Source organism: Mytilus trossulus, chromosome 2 (assembly GCF_036588685.1).
Source record: "Mytilus trossulus isolate FHL-02 chromosome 2, PNRI_Mtr1.1.1.hap1, whole genome shotgun sequence".
Taxonomy (NCBI): Eukaryota; Metazoa; Mollusca; class Bivalvia; order Mytilida; family Mytilidae; genus Mytilus; species Mytilus trossulus.
In genome coordinates this window covers 82098249-82118210 of record NC_086374.1, presented here as the reverse complement: position 1 = coordinate 82118210, position 19962 = coordinate 82098249, and the positions used below count along the sequence as shown (strand labels likewise).

At 31.9% G+C, this 19962-nt stretch overlaps 1 protein-coding gene across 4 annotated transcripts in view; it reads left to right on the top strand.

Moving 5' to 3' along the window:
* LOC134708137 (rab-like protein 6) overlaps positions 1 to 9606 on the top strand; it is a 43250-nt gene extending 33644 nt beyond the window's left edge. For all 4 annotated transcript variants that reach the window (XM_063568448.1, XM_063568445.1, XM_063568446.1 and 1 more), the window contains 4 exons: positions 1509 to 2067; positions 2698 to 2740; positions 4159 to 4223; positions 7402 to 9606. In XM_063568448.1, coding sequence (XP_063424518.1) covers positions 1509 to 2067; positions 2698 to 2740; positions 4159 to 4223; positions 7402 to 7554 — 820 coding nt within the window. In that variant the 3' untranslated portion in view covers positions 7555 to 9606. The remainder of the gene's footprint in view (positions 1 to 1508; positions 2068 to 2697; positions 2741 to 4158; positions 4224 to 7401) is intronic.
* Positions 9607 to 19962: the final 10356 nt, after the last annotated feature.

Sequence of the window (19962 nt, the reverse complement as noted above, 5' to 3'; positions counted from 1 at the left end):
GAAAATTTAGTGATAAGATTCTTTTTCTCTTGTTTGATTGAATTTTTATTAAACTGCTTGCATCATTTCAAGTATGCATATAGTTGTTATCTCTTTGACACATTCCCCATTTCCATTCTCAATTTTTAACACTCACTGCTTTGTCTTTCTATCCCTCTGAAATGATTTTTTTGCAGATTTTAGAATTCCCTTTTGAGTGTGAACATTAATCGTTTACCTAGCATGAAATTCAGGTCAAATTTGATAATCACTGATGCAAAAATAGCCTTTTTGACAGTGAAAACACTTAAATTGACCTCAACTGGTTTCTGCATGATAACATAAGTTAGTTAAGAGCTAAGATCTGAACTTTTGTAATATTACAACAATCAAATGCATTTTAATATGTCTTTTACTGTAACTACATGTAGTTCTAGAGTTATGTCTCTTGAAGTAAAGTGATGGGTTGTCTTTTACTGTAACTACATGTAGTGCTAGAGTTATGTCTCTTGAAATAAAGTGATGGGTTGTCCCTCGTAAGGACTTACTGGAACTGTCATACATCATTTCCTGTTTTCCCACACTCAGAATTTCTAATATGTTGAATAAAATGATATTTATCTTCCCACTTATCTCAAGTACTGCTGATCAGGATGACCTCATATTGATCAGCTGATTGACAAATATAGACAGATACCTACTTATTGTTAACTGATATTTTCAATTTTCCAAGAAATAGAATTTTTGTCATACTTTCTTAAAGTACGACAACATTTTTAATTTATTAAGAAATTTAATTTTCGTCCAACTTTCTGTAAAAGGGCACTAGCTGTCAAATCCATGTTCATAGATTTGACTCAAATTCTTATATTTGATTTATAACAATGTAAAACATTTATCCAAATTATAAAAAGTCTAAAATAATAAATTTACAGGGCATATGCACAATAATATGATTTTATCTAATTAACCATCAAGGTGACCTCTGATTACCTTCAATGGCCATATAAGCAATTTAAACATAAATATAGATATAAATAGAAAGTAGAAAATAGATTTTTCTAGGTCTGTTTAATTTGTATATTAGATTCAAAATATATGTTAATCATCATATTTAACTGTATAAGTATGATTTTTTGTGGATCGAATCAGTCAATTAAATGATTTACGTTTGTTTCACTTTCAATGTTGACATTCTTTTCCATTAAATAACTCATCATGCATGATGCATGCCTTATCCATCTCTAGCTAGGGGGTTAAATTGAAGCTCACATGAATACTAAATCAATGAGGACAAATTATTCACTTGCAAGTGAATAATTCATCATCAATGTTTCTTAGCTTATTTTGACAAAATTGAACAATAATGGCTGCTAAAAGTGAATGTTTTTTTTCACTAATATTACACTTTCATTAATCATTGAACAAAAAAATAAATATTTTATATTGTTTATATATCTTGTAGCTAGTGCCCCTTTAAGTAGTACAACAGTTGTAGCCCTTATTTGATAATGTTTTTCTTTCCATAGTGAGGATGAAGGTAATCCAATGGTTGCAGGATTCCAAGATGATTTAGACTCTGATGATGATTTTATTCCTACACAACTTGCAAGTGATGATAGTGACTCTGACCATGATAATACGCAGACTCATTCAAAATCAAACATTCGAAGGAAACAAAGCAATGAGTCAGATGTAAATCATTTTGATAACACTGAATCAAACGCCAAAGTGATTGAGAGTGATGACTCTGATCATAACATTCCTGTAACTAAGGATGAATCAGACATTGATGATAATACCATCACTCAGGTAACAGTCGCTGCAGACGATTCAGACATAGAAGAAAATGTAAACAGTCATGTGTTAGTTACTGATGATGTGTCGGACATTGAAGATAATGTGGATAGTCATGTGACTGTTGCCATTGATCAGGATATTAGTGACGATGACACTGTAACTAAAGACAAGGAAATTAATAATGGGACCGAAAATTTAAATACTACAGCTGACCAACGACTTAGAAGTGATTCTGACCTTGGACAGCAACCTGACTTTGGTGATTGGCTAGATACTTTAGAAAGTAAAGTAAGTATGAGAAGTAGAGGAAACACATTTTTGCTCAGACAAAAGAAACTACTAAATCCTGAAAATATAAATTGGTGACTTTTCAACATAGTTAGTTTTCAGCTGCATAACTTGATTGACACTGACTGTGCAGAATCTCTGTACATCTTTTTATCAATATATTATTATGTGTCAATGACAATATACACAGTACATGCTCCAAAACATGCAAGAGAATTGGCAGGCAGAGTCTTTGAAAAATGAGAAAGTACCCTGATAAGCAGACTAAACTTGGATAAAAATCTGAAGTGTAGAACATACATATATCCAACTCATTGCTTCTACTGTATCAAGTGTAGAATAATTCCCATGAAGTATACATGTATAGAAAAAGTTTTAACAGACAGACACAATGACTCCTAACTAGTTTTAAAAAAACTGTTTGCAAGGCGTACTTTGAACTAAAAATGCTGATACACATGTGTAAAATTGATTTTGATACCAAATTTCAATAAAAAAAAGGTTAAATTTAAAGTATTTATCAAAAACAAACATGCACCATTACTTACTAGAGCTGCAGAATTAATGATAAATAGTTGAGGATGGAAAGATTACTTTATTTAAAATAGAAACATATTTTTTTCATTACAGAATAAAAAGGATGCAAAAACAACTCATGTTTCAAAAGACAAAAGTAAGTATGATAAAATTAACTGGTGTAAAAAACACTATGTGGACATAAAAAATAATATTATGATTTTAAAATATTTGACATATTCCAAGCTCCAATTACAGCATGTATTACGTTATCTGTGTTGATTATGTAGTTGTCCCTCGCATGACATGTTGCAGAGGACGTAGAAATATCTGTAAAGTTTATATGTTTATATCAGCTATGTCTAGGATGAGTTTGAAAAATATCAGTCCAAAACAATTATTTTTAAAAGAGTTAAGGATGTATTCTTCTGACTTTTCAGTCTCATTCAGTCTCGTTGAAATCTCGTTCTTGAATTATTTCCAAAACATGCGATACAAGTGGAAAATATCAATGAATTTTAAAAAAATTATAATCAAACATAACTCTGTGAAAAAATTGTGTATTTACAATGAACGGTTTTTGAGTAATCCAGTTTTCAAATTTTACGACCAAATAAGTCAGTACATTTAGCAAAATTTTTAAGAAAATGGGTGTGGGATACAAAAAATGATTTTACAAGAATCATGTACGTCCCATATCATTTTGGTCTTTTCAAAGTTCTTAGATATGTATTTTTTCAATCATTTATAACAAAAAAGTTGAAATAACATGCATTTTGTTCTTAAAACTGAGAAAAATCACAAAAATACAAATTTGACAGCATGGTATATTTTACACCAAAAAACGTCAAAATATGATAAAACTTTCTTATATTAACACCTACCTATGATTTTTTTAAGTAAAATTTATTCAGATTGGTCCCCTTCATCTTTCTAGAAAGTATGAAAAAAAGTTTAATTGTGGAACTAATATTTTTTTCACAATAATAGCCCAAAAATAGGTGAAAATCGATGAAAAATGGGAAAATCATCAAAATTGGGCATTTTCAAAGGGCCGTAGCAAAAAAAGAAGTGCACCACCATATGATTTTTTCTTCACCAATTATTTCGTTACAGTCTTTTAAACCAAAAAACCAGGTTAAGAACAAAAGTTTAATTCTAGAAATTTTTGGCTCCTCAGAGGTGTACATCCTTAAGCCTCCTTTAAAAAATTCAATGTATGGAAAATAGCATTGGAAGCTCTCTCACATGTACAATTTTGGCCTGATTTTTATCAATTTAATATCAAAGATTTATATAGATAATGTCTTAAGACGCTTTGGAAATCAGTGCCAACAAAAGAGATCTGAACAAGTTAGCCTTTTGAAATATTAATTATATTAGAAATTGCATTGTATTTTCCCTCAAACTTTCATTTCTCTCAGATATTTATAATAAGTTGATTTAAGTTTAAAAGAACAAAAAAAAACGTTTCTTAGTAATTGCCCTTGGATAAATAACATATGTGCAATGCAGGGTACATTGGAATAAGTGATCTTTTTATTTCAAATTTAATCCATCAATGATTTGTTTTAGTTGATGTACCTGCTCCTGATGCAATAAAGAAAAAGAAAAAAAAGAAAAGAGACAAAGAAGAAACGGTAAAGTAAAAATTATTGTTTTTGTGTTTATAAACCCTTTCCTTGCTGGTCCTGTCTTTCTAAAATTGTTGTTGTTGTCGCCATCATCGTCTTTATTTGGTTCAAGTAATGACATTTTATAGGCTACTGTAGCAAGTGCTGTATACTTTCAGTGACTTATCTCTGCCAAGGACTTAAAAGAACACCTTTAATCATTTGCTCAGAGGTCAATAGATATAGAAGTTTGATGGACATATGACAACAAACCGCTTGACCATAAACTCAAATTAATATTTTGTTCCATCTAATTGGTCAAAGTCCCATAACTTTTCTCATGACAACTCATGATGACAAACAATCCTACCAACTGTAAAAGGTTTCAAACAAGATGTCTAAGAGGAATATTGGTGGGACTAAAGATTCAAACAAGATGTCTAAGAGGAATATTGGTGGGACTAAAGATTCAAACAAGATGTCTTAGAGGAATATTGGTGGGACAAAAGATTCAAACAAGATGTCTGAGAGGAATATTGGTGGGACTAAAGATTCAAACCAGATGTCTAAGAGGAATATTGGTGGGACAAAAGATTCAAACAAGATGTCTAAGAGGAATATTGGTGGGACAAAAGATTCAAACAAGATGTCTAAGAGGAATATTGGTGGGACAAAAGATTCAAACCAGATGTCTAAGAGGAATATTGGTGGGACAAAAGATTCAAACAAGATGTCTAAGAGGAATATTGGTGGGACAAAAGATTCAAACAAGATGTCTAAGAGGAATATTGGTGGGACAAAAGATTCAAACCAGATGTCTAAGAGGAATATTGGTGGGACAAAAGATTCAAACCAGATGTCTAAGAGGAATATTGGTGGGACAAAAGATTCAAACAAGATGTCTAAGAGGAATATTGGTGGGACAAAAGATTCAAACAAGATGTCTAAGAGGAATATTGGTGGGACAAAAGATTCAAACAAGATGTCTAAGAGGAATATTGGTGGGACAAAAGATTCAAACAAGATGTCTAAGAGGAATATTGGTGGGACAAAAGATTCAAACCAGATGTCTAAGAGGAATATTGGTGGGACAAAAGATTCAAACAAGATGTCTAAGAGGAATATTGGTGGGACAAAAGATTCAAACCAGATGTCTGAGAGGAATATTGGTGGGACAAAAGATTCAAACCAGATGTCTAAGAGGAATATTGGTGGGACAAAAGATTCAAACCAGATGTCTAAGAGGAATATTGGTGGGACAAAAGATTCAAACAAGATGTCTTAGAGGAATATTGGTGGGACAAAAGATTCAAACCAGATGTCTGAGAGGAATATTGGTGGGACAAAAGATTCAAACAAGATGTCTAAGAGGAATATTGGTGGGACAAAAGATTCAAACAAGATGTCTAAGAGGAATATTGGTGGGACAAAAGATTCAAACAAGATGTCTAAGAGGAATATTGGTGGGAGAAGACAAACAATCCTACCAACTGGAAAAGTTTTCAATTCAAACAAGATGTCTAAGAGGAATATTGGTGGGACAAAAGATTCAAACAAGATGTCTTAGAGGAATATTGGTGGGACAAGACAAACAATCCTACCAACTGTAAAAGATATAAATTCAGGGCTGTAACTAGCCTCTTGAAATAGTGAGGCAAAAACATTTTGGCGAGGGGTCTGGGGGCCGCTCAAGGCCCCCAGAAGCTCTGAGAAAAATAACGCAAAATCGTGCATTCTGAGCGTTTACCGGACTCTTTCTGATATTTTTAATTTTTAGCTATTTTTTCGACAATATTCTGGTCTCAAAGCAAAACCATAGACTCATTGTAATTTAAGACTTAAAGCAAAAATCGTAATTCTCATAATCATTAATGCCGGATCTGTATGCCTGTTCTTGTCTTGTGTTGTGCTTAGACATTGTTGATTCGTTTATGACTAGATTTAAATATAGTGACAGCGCAGTATTATCCTTTAAGTACTAGTACTGCTAAAGTCGACACTAGGGATCATCTTGATCCTGTTTTACGGTATTGATGATTCTTTTATTGTTGAAGACCCTCCAGCAACTTTGACCATTGATCATTAGTATTTTTCTATGCATTGACTTTGTGTGCGATTAGGTTTCATGCACATTTACTCCCTATTTCTTTATTTTCTGTTATTAAATGTTGTTTGCATGACTTAATGCAAGGTTGACCCTTCAATGGAAAAGGTCATATGGCAATACATTATTGTTTTTTTCTACAAAGTATTTGATACCAGGAAATTGGTGACCTTACTTTAATTTAATCTATGTTAGATATCTAGTTTTATCTACCAAAAAAAATCAGTTTTTTATTCTTTGATATTTAGTTCAATTCTCCAGAAATGACAATTTTTTTCTGTGTCTTGTAGCATCGTATATTCTTAAAATATTTTCTCGCACAATATCTGAGCATCGGTGGGCATGCAAAACTGCAAAACCACACGTTTACAAATGAAAATCAACACTTAGGCTATAGTCACAAAGTACATGTAGGACAATAAATGAACAAAAGACAAACCCGGGACACAGAAATACAAACACTAGACCATCAACGCTGAAAAAGAAAGTAAATTAGAAACATGGATCACGAAAAACATGCAGGGGCGACATCAGAGAGTGAAGAGAACTTGCTTCTTGCTAGACACTTCCGTGAAACCAATTTGGTATTTTAAGACAATCTTTTTGTTTCAATTTTTTTTTTTTTTGGAAATTTCTGACATGAGGCATTTGCCTCATTTGCCTCAATGTAGTTACGGCCCTGAAATTCAAACAATATGTCTAAGAGGAATATTGGTGGGACAAAAGAAGGCAATTATGTCCTCTGCTATTTTCAAATATTATCATTAAAAATGGATATAACCTTGAAATGTACTGTGGATTCCTTTAATTTTGAGTACCAATTTTCAGGGATTAAGGAGACCTTACATGTTTGTGGATATTTAATTTTGAGTACCAACTTTCAGGGATTAAGGAGACCCTACATGTTTGTGGATATTTAATGTCATGGTTTTGCCTAAGCTTATAGAAAATTTGTTAATCCTTGTTAAACAGTTAATTTCATGGTTCACCTGTACCCACGAAATCCACGAAAAATTGGTATCTAACAAAAAATAATGAATCCACAGAAATATGATAAAATCCATGCAAACCTATGTTTATCAAGTTTTCTCTCATTTTCAGGTTGATGATGACAAGAAAAAAAGTAAAAAGAAAGACAAAAGTAAAACAAAAAAAGAAAAGAAGAAGAAAAAGAAAGATTCAGATGAAGAAGATTTAGAAAGTTTTTTAAATGATGTTCCTTCACAACCAAGTGGTGATTATGACGAATTGTGATGAATGGTTAAATGGATTTTAAAATTTAGGGACATAAGAAATAGTTAGATTAATTATGTAAATTAAATGAATGACGCTGTTATATATATGCTCAAAAGAGAGAATGCTACTACTGAATTTGAAATATTTTGTAGATTATGCTATACTATTAATAATTAATCAATATGGCGGCTACATAAAATTAAACATCACATCTCAAATTAGATCTCAATTTTTGAATTCCTTCATTTAAACTACTGTTAATTCAAAAATAATTGCAAGGATTTTATTTATGCAATTAATGCGACTGATAGAGTTTTGCAGTATTAAGAACCTTTGTTCTGATATTTGATACATGTATCCTCATGCAGATTTTCCTGAAATCTCAATCGTTAAATGGCATTTGTCATAAATGGTGTAAAATTATACATCAAATGAGATCTCATATACTTTGAATTCTTCATTTCAACTTTTAGATTCTTAGGTAACCACATACTTGCCTATGCTTATGGCTTGTCTTATGATAAATCATGCTTGCCTACTTATTTTAAGATTATTTTTTTTTTTTCCTGAGTCTGGTTGTTGTTTGAAAATGTTATAATAAGACTGCCATTATATATATTATATTTGTACTAGTTAAAATAGTAATAAAAATTGCAATTATAATTGGCTGGGTTAAACCACTACACTGCAATGGCTATTTTTTAACTATTTTATTATTTTGCTTCTGAATGTTTACAAGAGTGTTTGAGTTATTTGAAAAACAGAAAACATGAATGTTTGTTTTATCATAGGTCAATCTGTAACTTTATCATTGTCAGTAGACTGGATCAAGACTTATACCCTTACCATGTTGTTGTTATACTATATTTAATTATATTACAGTGGGTGGGTTTCATCTGTTTTTGTCAATATACATGTAAATATTTATCATAAAATTAATATGTGTATATTTCTAAAACAGTATCTTTTTCCCCATACAATATTAAATAAAAAAATATGTTGTACTTTTGTTAGTAGGAAAACATCCAAGTGATGGAAACCGTTCCAATTTAAAATTACCATATTTACAAGAAAAATTGAATTAAAGTGCTTTTTATGAAGTCAACCATTAGGTAATTTTCTTAACACATTTAACTTCATCTGAACAAAATTATAATTTAAATATAATCTTTCCTGACCATGTGACTTCTGTACAGTTTAAATATATACTTTTCTGACCATGTGACTTCTGTACAGTTTAAATATATACTTTTCTGACCATGTGACTTATGCAGTTTAAATATATACTTTCCTGACCATGTGACTTATGCACAGTTTAAATATATACTTTCCTGACCATGTGACTTATGCACAGTTTAAATATATACTTTCCTGACCATGTGACTTATGCACAGTTTAAATATATACTTTCCTGACCATGTGACTTATGCACAGTTTAAATATATACTTTCCTGACCATGTGACTTATGCACAGTTTAAATATATACTTTCCTGACCATGTGACTTATGCAAAGTTTAAATATATATTTTCCTGACCATGTGACTTATGCACAGTTTAAATATATACTTTCCTGACCATGTGACTTATGCATCAAAATGGTTGTTAGGTGTTTGACTGACTAATCAACATCATATTGGTTTACTTAATTCCTATGCACTTAGTGATATTTAGTATGGAATAATTTGGAATGTTATATTACATGATTATGAAGTCTTATTCTGCGTACAGAAATGTACATAATGTAAAATCTTACAATCATGAATCAAATTAACATTTCAGTTCAGATGAGTGTGTAGCCACATGTGCACCAGAATTGTTTGTCATTACGGGGTACTGTTAACAAACTTACCATTTAGATTGTAATGGCATTTTTTTGGGCCCAATATGGTCAAATCCAAACTGTGACCTTGGAATGCTTGGCAAAATCTTGCTACCTGATATCTCATTTAAAGTGACTCTTGAATATGCTTAAAATTTACCTGGTGACCTGAGCTAATTTTGAATGAGACCTTGTGAACTATGAGAGGTACCCTACTGGAGCACCATATTTGTAAATGCATTAAGTAGTATTACCTGACAAGGCCGTAGCGCATGTTTCTTTAAAGTGAGGCAAATCGCCGAGCGGAGCGAGGCGAAAAAATTTTGAGCCTTTTTTTAGGGGGGTTCGGGTGCCTGAAACGGGAGAAGTTAACTCATTTCAGCATTACTATTTATAATAAAAAAAAATATATATATATAACTGAAATGCTTTATTTTTATTAGCTAGCCTATAAGTTAATATAAAAAACTAATCTTTGTTGGTCAACCAAAACGTTCCGATTCTCCTGTGACCTATACTATCGAAAAGCTTCAACACACGTTCTTATGTACATCCATGTATATATTTATGTCCAGTAGCAAGTTATAAGCTTCTAGAAGACGAGAACATGTTATAAGCATTCTCTGTAAACAATCCGCTGGAAGACATGTCAACCTACCTGGACACATTATTCTACCAATTTTCAAGTCCTTGGTTGACCTACAAGGGTTCAAACCCACGACCTACCGCACTAGAATCAACGGCACACGCTAGCATACAACCAGACAACGCTGACCATAATCAGAAAAAGAAACACGAAAGAAATATTTTCAAACGATACCAAAAATATATTTCATACTTTTATTAAAGATTGAAATAAAAATCATGAATTGACTTATACATCAAAGACTTCCATAGAAAAGACGCTTCATGATTTTGTCTAAATTAATTATGAATAATTATTAGTTTTGGTCAAAGAATTATTTTATCAATTATAATTTGTTGTTCAGTGAGTTGACAGTGTACACATTGGAAGCTATAGCGTTATCGATTCAAAAATAAAGCAAGGAAAGTAATAAGCCAGAATAGGGGTGTTATAGACTTGCTACAATTCCCTTTCTATTATTTTCACTTACTAATTTATATGTTTACTGATAAGTGCCAGCCTACGGATTGCCCTTGGAGAACCTTCCTCCTGCAGATGTCAGTATAATTGTAATCTCCATTAGTTAAAGCAGTAAAATTATTAAAGGGGCAAAATTGAAAAAAAAAAGAAAAAACATAATTAGGAAGGGACATGTAGCAAGTATAGGGGTGTAAATACTCATGTCTTGAACCAGTTTTGTAACGACATTCAGATTTGTTTCAATTTTTTTTATTTTGATTTGTATTCGGAACACTTACGATTTTACCGTCACCACTATGATAAAAGCTGCAATTGCTGCTGCAGAGTGGACACACTGTATGTAGTGTGCCGGTAGATAATTTGAAACTCGAAAATCGCATATTGATAAATTGATGTAAAACACATAAGTAAAAAAAGACACTTCGAAAGTTTGGTCGTCGTTTCAAAAGTGAGGCATTTGCCTCATTTGCCTCCATTACGCTACGGCCCTGCCTGATTGTCTTCTGATCATTGATTTCAATGAAAAATGCATGTTCTTGCTACATTGAAGACCCATTGGTGGCCTTCGGCTGTTGTCTGCTCTATGGTCGGGTTGTTGTCGCTTTGACACATTCACCATTTCCTTTCTCAATTGTAATAAAAGCTGATTTAATAATTTTTATGGCATTCAAATATATACCGGTATATATTAAAGAAAAAGCTTTTGATTTAACCAATCTTAATTATACAAAAATGATTATTGTTGAAAGCTAGGGAGTGTCAGTTTGTATAAAAAGTTTTGCTTCTGAAAGTTATGCATGTTTCAAATATATTATATTAATATATATAGTGGTTAAAAATATAATAGTTTGGCAGTTGCTGTAAGAAAAGGTTGAAATTGATTGATATTCAATAACTTGAAAATACGGTAGAACTTTTCATTAGCTTCAGATGTCCCTATACTTCAGGGTTAGGGTAGGTTTTAAGCCAGGGTAAGGTTTTAGGGCTAGTGTAAGGTATTGGTAAACTTTTAGGGCTAGTGTAAGGTATTGGTAAACTTTTAGGATAAGGATAAATTCAGTATACCCCTATATCATGGGTTGAATCCCCTAAATTATACTGACGGCATTTGAAGAAACATTATCTATTTTTACAAAGCAAAAGTTCCATGTTCTGCCCACTGTAGGTTCTGTTCCATTGTACTGATGAAATATCTCTTTTAATTCTCAAAAGTTAAACAGGGTGGTAACAGTACAGTATATAACCAAACCAACCAACTATCCACCAAAAATAACACAATCATTCACTTTACACCAACGACAATTAAATTACACTGTTTGAATTACCATTTGTATACAGTAAATTAGTATTATGCAATGTATAGTGAAAGAGACAAAGACTTTGTTCTAGTCAGTCATAATATGTTTAGAATTGGTGTTCAAGGTAACAATATGTTATGTTTTTAGAACGATAGGAATTTTTATTTTCATGCTTTAAAATTGAATGTGTGTTATATAAGTTACTGAACAAGTTTTAGTATTGACTATATGTGTTAGATCTTAAGAAATTGATTTTGTTTGTTACCGGTAAATAGTTTTAAATGTTTTAATTTAATGTGATATTGAAACTGTTTGGTATGGTTGTATTTGTTAAGTTTGTTAAAAATGAGTTCAACTTTGCAACTCATCATTGTAAAAACAAAAATGCATATTATTTTAATTTCCTTTGATCATGCCAAAAAATATATTCTCTTATGATTTATGTTTAAACTTATTTGAAAAAGTATAAAACTTCCATATCATAGCAAATTTGGAATAAATTTGAAAGATCATGTTTTGTTACATTGGCTTCATATTCATTGCAGATGGCATGTCCTATCACTTTGTATAAAGTGAGTCCTACCTACCTCCGCGAGGTCTCTTGATATCCATTAACGGTGGTATTGTATCAGACAGGATTCTACTTAGTCAAAATTATCTCCCCATTATGCCAGTTTATTTTCACAATCGTAGAAATGGAAACCATTGTAGGGATGACGCGCTGCCAATTTTTCTACTAGCTAATGAGCATCAGTTAATGATCTTGTCTACATTGAATTAACTTAGAATTATTGTCTAATCAGTTGTCAGATGGAATTTTTGAAAATTCACACATATTTAAAAAAAATTCTAATCAAATTTTTCGTGGAGGGGCAGACTAGATTTTTTTGAGTGGTTAAAGACTTAGTTATCACACACAAAAAATATTAATTTTCGAAGATATGCATTTTCATCATCCAACTTGAAAGACTGTCGTCAACTTTTAGTAAAAAAATAGCTATTCGAACACACCTACTCTGTTTTTATGATAGGTATTTCACTTGCCCCATATATTTTATCTTTTAGTACCGTGATTTTTTAGGTTATAAAGTCAACCTGTAGTTATGATATATAAAACTGATAGAATCTGAAGCGAGATGATGTATCAAATATTCTTGCTTTGTACTTTACAAGACGAAATATTCAACTCAAACACGCCCTTACATAAAAAGGTGCGCTTGATTTTCTCTTTTCGATACAATTGTTATCCATTTTTGAAATTTTTTCTTGAGTCACATAATGGAATGGCAGACTGAACTTATAGATTGATATGTTTCTACGTCCGTGGTATTTTTTTCCAAAAAATTCGGAGGCTATGCATTTTCTACATCCAACTTGATAGATACCCATGTCGTCGACTTGATATCTAATTGTTCTGCTTAACTATGTAATAGATAAATTGAAACCTTACGCAAATGGCGTTTTTGAAATAGAACACTTCGTAATTGAGAAGAGAATTGTCATTTTATTTGTTTCTATTAACTTTTAATTTTTTTGTTACTACAGTAAACATTACAGTAAGCATTTATTGCCCTCTTTAATAAAGAGCTGCGATTTTTTTTGTTCTATTTCAACCGGATTTCCGTCTGTGTTTTCACTGCATTGTTGATGGTTCTCTTCCAAGCAAACAGCATTCTAGAGTTGTAAGAGTAAGGAGTAATCTACTTGGATTCGGAAAAATATATCTGAGTAAATTAATGTCTTTTTTGTGGTTTGGCATGTCAAAAAATATGACCCATGCTAAGGGTATATTGATAACTTATTTACATAATATAGATAGAGTGGCAAGCAGTACGTTATAACAGGTGACTACAGAACAAAAGAAGATGGTTGACTAACAAACATGCTTACCAAATTATAACTCCAAGAATTACAACATACACACAAGTCAAAAACTTAAATTTGTGTAAAAGGTGGTTGCGAGGCTGGTTCCTGCTATTGATCCAAAGACTTCATAAAATCAGGAAGACCAAGACAAACTACCACAGCAAAAGGGTGACCGTGACAATTGTAAAATTACAAACATAATAAAAAAACAAGTGAGAAACAATACTAGGTGTTTTGAAATTCCAATCAACAAAACACTTCAACATTCTAACTCAGCCTTTGTGTCCACAATAATTAAATGGAACCCAATAATGTATTTATAATATATTACAGAATTTCGTGTGTATTTCTGTCTACCTCATCTAATTAACTATTGAGATGACCTCAGAGTACTGCTGACGATCATATAACCCCATATAAACATAATCATATATATAAATAGTTTGCAACTACGTGCAACTTGACTTTTATAGGTCTGTTTGATTTCATGTTATAGGTTAAACAGATAAATTAATTAACGTTTTGCCTATATAATAATGATTTTTTGAGGATCGAATCAGTCCAGGAAAAGTTCACCTTTGTTTCACTTTCAAATATGGTTGACATTCTTTTCCTTTTAATGGTTGAAGTTAGAACACGAATTATGAATGCGTAACCAATCTCTAGCTAATGGGTTAAATTGACGGTCACATGAATACGAATTTAATGAGGTCGAATTATGCACTTGCAAGTGAATAATCTTCAGCGATATTTCTTTGCTCATTTTGACAAAATTGAACCAAATTGTCTGCTGAAAACATTTTTTTTTATTTTCACTTTTATTAATAATTGTACCAAACGAAATCATATTCTATTTTAAAAAGTGTAAACCGGTCTAGATGAGGTTTACAAGCCCAAAATGTGTATATATTAAAAAGAGCGAAATAAAATAGAGAGAAGAGAAAAATAAGCAAAATGTATGGAGAAAAAAATGATAATGGGATGCTAAAATACAAAGAAAAAAGAATAATTGGCAATATAAAGAAAATTAAGAATGAAGAAATAAAGGAATCCCATCCAGACCATATGGGGTCGGGGACAGGATCATGATATGACTTACTACGGGTATTTACAAATGGCATTGCCATTTAATATTTCGTCCTCTTGACATCATATCACTTTGCTTTGCGCTGTTCAGACGTCATGGTCATATTGTTATGTCTACTTTTGAGTTTAAAAGATGTCTTTCCCTTTGTCTATCATGTCGTCTGATAGATAATAAACTCTGTAAGCACTCTCCTACCAATTTGTAAATGTTTACTGTTAGGGTGTGCAATGTGAAGATTTACAAAAGATAATTACTTACGATGAACAAATTAGAGTCGATTTAAATTGTCAATCATACAAGTTTGCCAAGGCTCCGTGTTGAAGGCCGTACTTTGACCTATAATGGTTTACGTTGACTTGGATGAAGAGTTGTCTCATTTGCACTCATACCACATCTTCTTATATCTATTTGTAAAATAAACGTTTGATAACCGATTATTTAGCGCATGGCGCATGTTTCAGTTCTCCAGCGGACGACATATGTTTTCATTTTCCTACTTCTAAGAGGAGGATAGGTACGTCATTTTATCGTGATTTACTATACGCTGTACATATTGTTCAATCTATCGGGTCTGGATCACACACTTGTGGGGCACTAACACGTCTTGTTGTCAGGTTTTGCACCAAAGTACAAGTAAAACCTGATAGAAAAAAATGAACTATAAAATTATTATTCAAAGATAATATCTTTTTGAAATAGATGTACCGTACTTAATAAAAAGTTACTGCATGGTAAAACGTACTATGCATGTTTAATGTTAATAATTTCAAAGTTTACTCTTTTTGTCGAGCCTTCGACTTTTGTCGAAAAAGCGCGACATATTTTTAGCGCCGCAAATCCTACATGCCGTCGTCAACGTCCACAAATATTCACTCTGTGGTTAAAATTTTTAAAATTTTAATAACTTTCTTAACTTCCTGCATTGTGTACCAAACTTGCACAGAAGCTTTTTTTTATGCCCCACCTACAATAGTAGAGGGGCATTATGTTTTCTGGTCTGTGCCTCCGTTCGTTCGCCCGTTCGTTCGTCCCGCTTCAGGTTAAAGTTTTTGGTCGAGGTAGTTTTTGATGAAGTTGAAGTCCAATCAATTTGAAACTTAGTAAACATTAGTCCGAGATTACTCTGACGTCCGACGGCTGTTTAGCCAGACAAGCTGGGGGCCCAGCTTGTCTGGCTAAACAGCCGTCGGACGTCAGAGTAATCTCGGACTAGTAAACATGTTCCCTATGATATGATCTTTCTAATTTTAATGTCAAATTAAAGTATTGACCCCAATTTTATGGTCCACTAAACAAAGAAAAAGATAGTGTGAAGCTCAGGTTAAAGTTTTTGGTCAAGGTAGTTTTTGATGAAGTTGAAGTCCAATCAACTTGAAACTTAGTACACATGTTCCCTATGATATGATCTGTATAATTTTAATGTCAAATTAAAGTATTGAACCCACTTTCATGGTCTACTGAACAAAGAAAAAGATAGTGTGAAGCTCAGGTTAAAGTTTTTGGTCAAGGTAGTTTTTGATGAAGTTGAAGTCCAATCAACTTGAAACTTAGTACACATTTAAAACTATGATATGATCTTTCTAATTTCAAAGCCAAATTAAAGTATTGACCCCAATTTCACGGTCCAGTGAACATATATAAATTTTATATAAAATGATAGTGCGAGTGGGATCCGTGTACTGTGGACACATTCTTGTTTCTATATATAAAAAGCTAGTATCTTAAGGATGTTTGCTCCTCTATTCTTTTAATTTTTGCCAGATGTTCGGAATCCTCTGGTTTTATCCATGTATTGCCATAAACAATTTTTGCCCACTAACCCCTACTTTTCATTTTATAATTTCATAACATAAAGTGTAAAAAGACATATTTTAAAGTCTTATAAAATCCTTGTATTTTTTTCATTGATTTTTGAAACAAAAAAAGGTGCCAAGGTTAAATATATGAAAAATCTAGAGATAATTATTCCCGCCAAATTTTCAATGGCTTATATCTCGAAAACAAGCACACGGACCCTCCATTTTTCTGCTTTTCTTCATTTTTATCGCACCGACGGGTAAATTATCACGTTGTGATTGGTATAACGCCGTCACGTGGTGACCCCCTATGAGACCGTAGGGGGTTAGTAAGTTTCATAGGGGGTTCGTGACGCGGTAATGGTGACGTCATCTATTATTGTTGTTGTGTTTTGTCGTTTATTTTACAACAAAACGCAGCAGAAAAAGTCTAGCGTGCGATAAATTCGTTATACGGTTACCTACTGACCCCCTACGGATCCATAGAGGGTGAATAAAATCCATAGGGGACTCGGCCTCCGGCCTCACCCCCTATGGATTTTACTAACCCTCTATGGATCCGTAGGGGGTCAGTAGCGAACCATATAACTTATAATATACTATCTATTCAGCCATTTAAAAAGCTTGTTATTTTAAACAGAGTAGCGAACTATCCTGGATTTTTATCTAACTTGGACAGAAGCTTCTTATATAATCAAAAGATAGTATCAAAAGGAATATTTTTATTGTATTTTTCCCTCATTTTTGTTGAGCCTGCGATTAACAACAAAAGTAGGCGAGACACTGAGTTCCGCGGAACCCTTACAAATTTTTAAATATATATATATTCAATGTATGAAAACATCTTCTTGTTTTTCTTCTTAAACATACCAGATTTTTAAAAGTCTTTGGATATATGCTGTTAGATTTTAGTCTGGACGATCATGTTTGACTTTCATTAAGCAGTGGCTATTTTTCTGGTTCTCATTAAAATATCTTAATTCAAGCCGGCAAAATAGCCTATTCCTATATAGAAATAACTATTTGACAGACACCAGCATTATATAGTGAATTTGTTGCTAGTGCTGGAAAATAGAAAATATGTTATTTTGCTAGTATAAGGTAAAAAAAAACGTTTATTGATTATCAAATGAGTGGTGATTAGAACTTAAGCACAGAGGTTGGGGAGTGACGAAGGTTACTATAGTTTAAAGTATAAAACATGGAAAAGTGATCTTGTTCATACATCTGTGTGGAGGATTTTTAAATGACAGTTAAAAGAAAACATTCGAATCTTCTTATAATTAATAATATATAATTTACCGGGAATCGCTCTAAATAAGAATATTTCTTGTTAAAACTTAAGAAAGCAACAACATTCTAGGAAATCGATTAGTCGATTATCATTTTGTTAATCGATACTTGGTATTACCGATTGCTACTCGAGTACTCTTTCACATCCTTACTTTAACATATACATTCTAAATAGTTATTTATTCTTTGACTGATTTAACTGTTTTAAACAATTTTACATGGTATATACAGTCATTGGACAAAAGTGAGTTCCCAGTCAAAAAAGTCCTATCAGTTAACTAAAATCAATATTTTTCAAAAAAATTATTACGAAGTAACAGTATGAGTGATTTCATAATATAGATACCAAAAGATGTAGAAATGTCTGAAGTTTTATTGTTTATTTAGTTATAATATGATTCATGCTCATTTTAATTTTCTGACGAGATGAACACAGAGAAAAATATTTCTTGAAAAGTTTGCTATTATTCTAACCAAATTAAAATCGTAAAAATGTGCATTTGTGTTTAACTCATCAGATAATGAAAACAAAGCTCAAGAAAAGTATGACTAAATAAACAATAAAATTTCAGACATTTTTACATCTTTAGGTATCTATTTTTTTTTAAATCCCTCATACAGTTACTTCGTAATATTTTTTTTAAAAATATCAATTTGCTTTACTTAATTAACTGCTGGGACATCAGTAATTGTATAGTTCTTTTATATTGACAGTGCACATTTTCATAGTACTTTTCAGACCTTTTCATAAGAAAATATTTTTAATTACACTCCTTACAGAGAACCTACAAATAAACAAATTCACTTTATTGCTGGTGCCGGCAAAATAGCCATTTCTATGGAAATAGGCTAATTTTTCCTGTTTGAATAAGGATATTTTAAATCAGAGCCGCAAAATAGACACTGCCTTTCATTTAATAGTTTTAAATTTGCTTTGAACTAGCTTTAAGTAATTGCAAGTATACTCGTGTAAATTGTGTGTTTTTTGTCTATTGTTTTTTTTATTTTTGTGTTTGTTGTGCTTCGTATGAATCTATTGAGATAAGCCATTTGCAACTCCGTGCTGGAAATAACAAACATCTTCCAGAATGCACCCTTTAAAATGTATCTGTGAAACCAATCGAATTTCTCATAAATTTAAGCTTTGCAAAGAACAAGTCATAGGCGATAAATTGTTTAAAATGTCAGCTTCATGTCCCATTCACGAGTTTGGAAAGACGACTTTAGTTGACTGATTGATTGCTTAAACCGTCCCGTGTCAAATATATCATAAAATCATGAAAATTGAGAATGGAAATGGGGACCGTGTAAAAGCGACAACCACATGCATGTTAATGCGGGCTTTTTTAAACATTATTAAACTCTAAGCTTAACATTAGAAATGATTTGTTAAATTTTTTTTGAGGATATTTTGAAGAAAAAAATTCAAGCGACGACGATTTAAAACTCCATTTCTTAAAAGAGATTTTTGTTTTCGGCAATTAACCTAAATAGAAAAACAAAACGAAACGAAACCAAAAACAATAGGAATTATATTGAAATAAACCTTGTTAGTTCATAACTGTCATTTTTTATTTTTCGGTTGTTTTCTTTAAATAGTTCAAGTCGAAGTTGTGTTGTTCAATTGCTTGAACTGTTTCATATTTTTTTCATGCCAAGGCCTTTTATTGCTATATATAATCCGTCTATACAGCATTGTTTTTTGCATGGTTGAAGGTGGAACGGAGGCATAATTTTTGTTAATAAAAAAGCATAATAAACTACGAACCCGAAGAGCACGGAGGATCCTACATTACGAGTTCAATAATGCAATATGAAAATGAAAATGACTACGGAATGGAACACTGATTGCAATAGTGATTCAGAGTTTAACGGTTTGTTGCTTAGTCTTTAGTTTGCTATGTTGTGTCTTTTGTACTATATTTGTCTGTTTGTCTTTATTTTAGCCATGGCGTTGTCAATTTAATTTCTATCTATGAGTTTGACTCTCCCTTTGGTCACAGTGTCTTTCGTTCCTCTTTTGTATTGATAATACAACATGAAAATGTTTTTACCTAAAATAAGCTGTAACGGCTAACTTGGTTTTAAACTATTTTAAATGATGTGTTCATCAATTGTTTGGCAAATTGCTTTATCTTCGATAGTATAACTTTTAAATTAT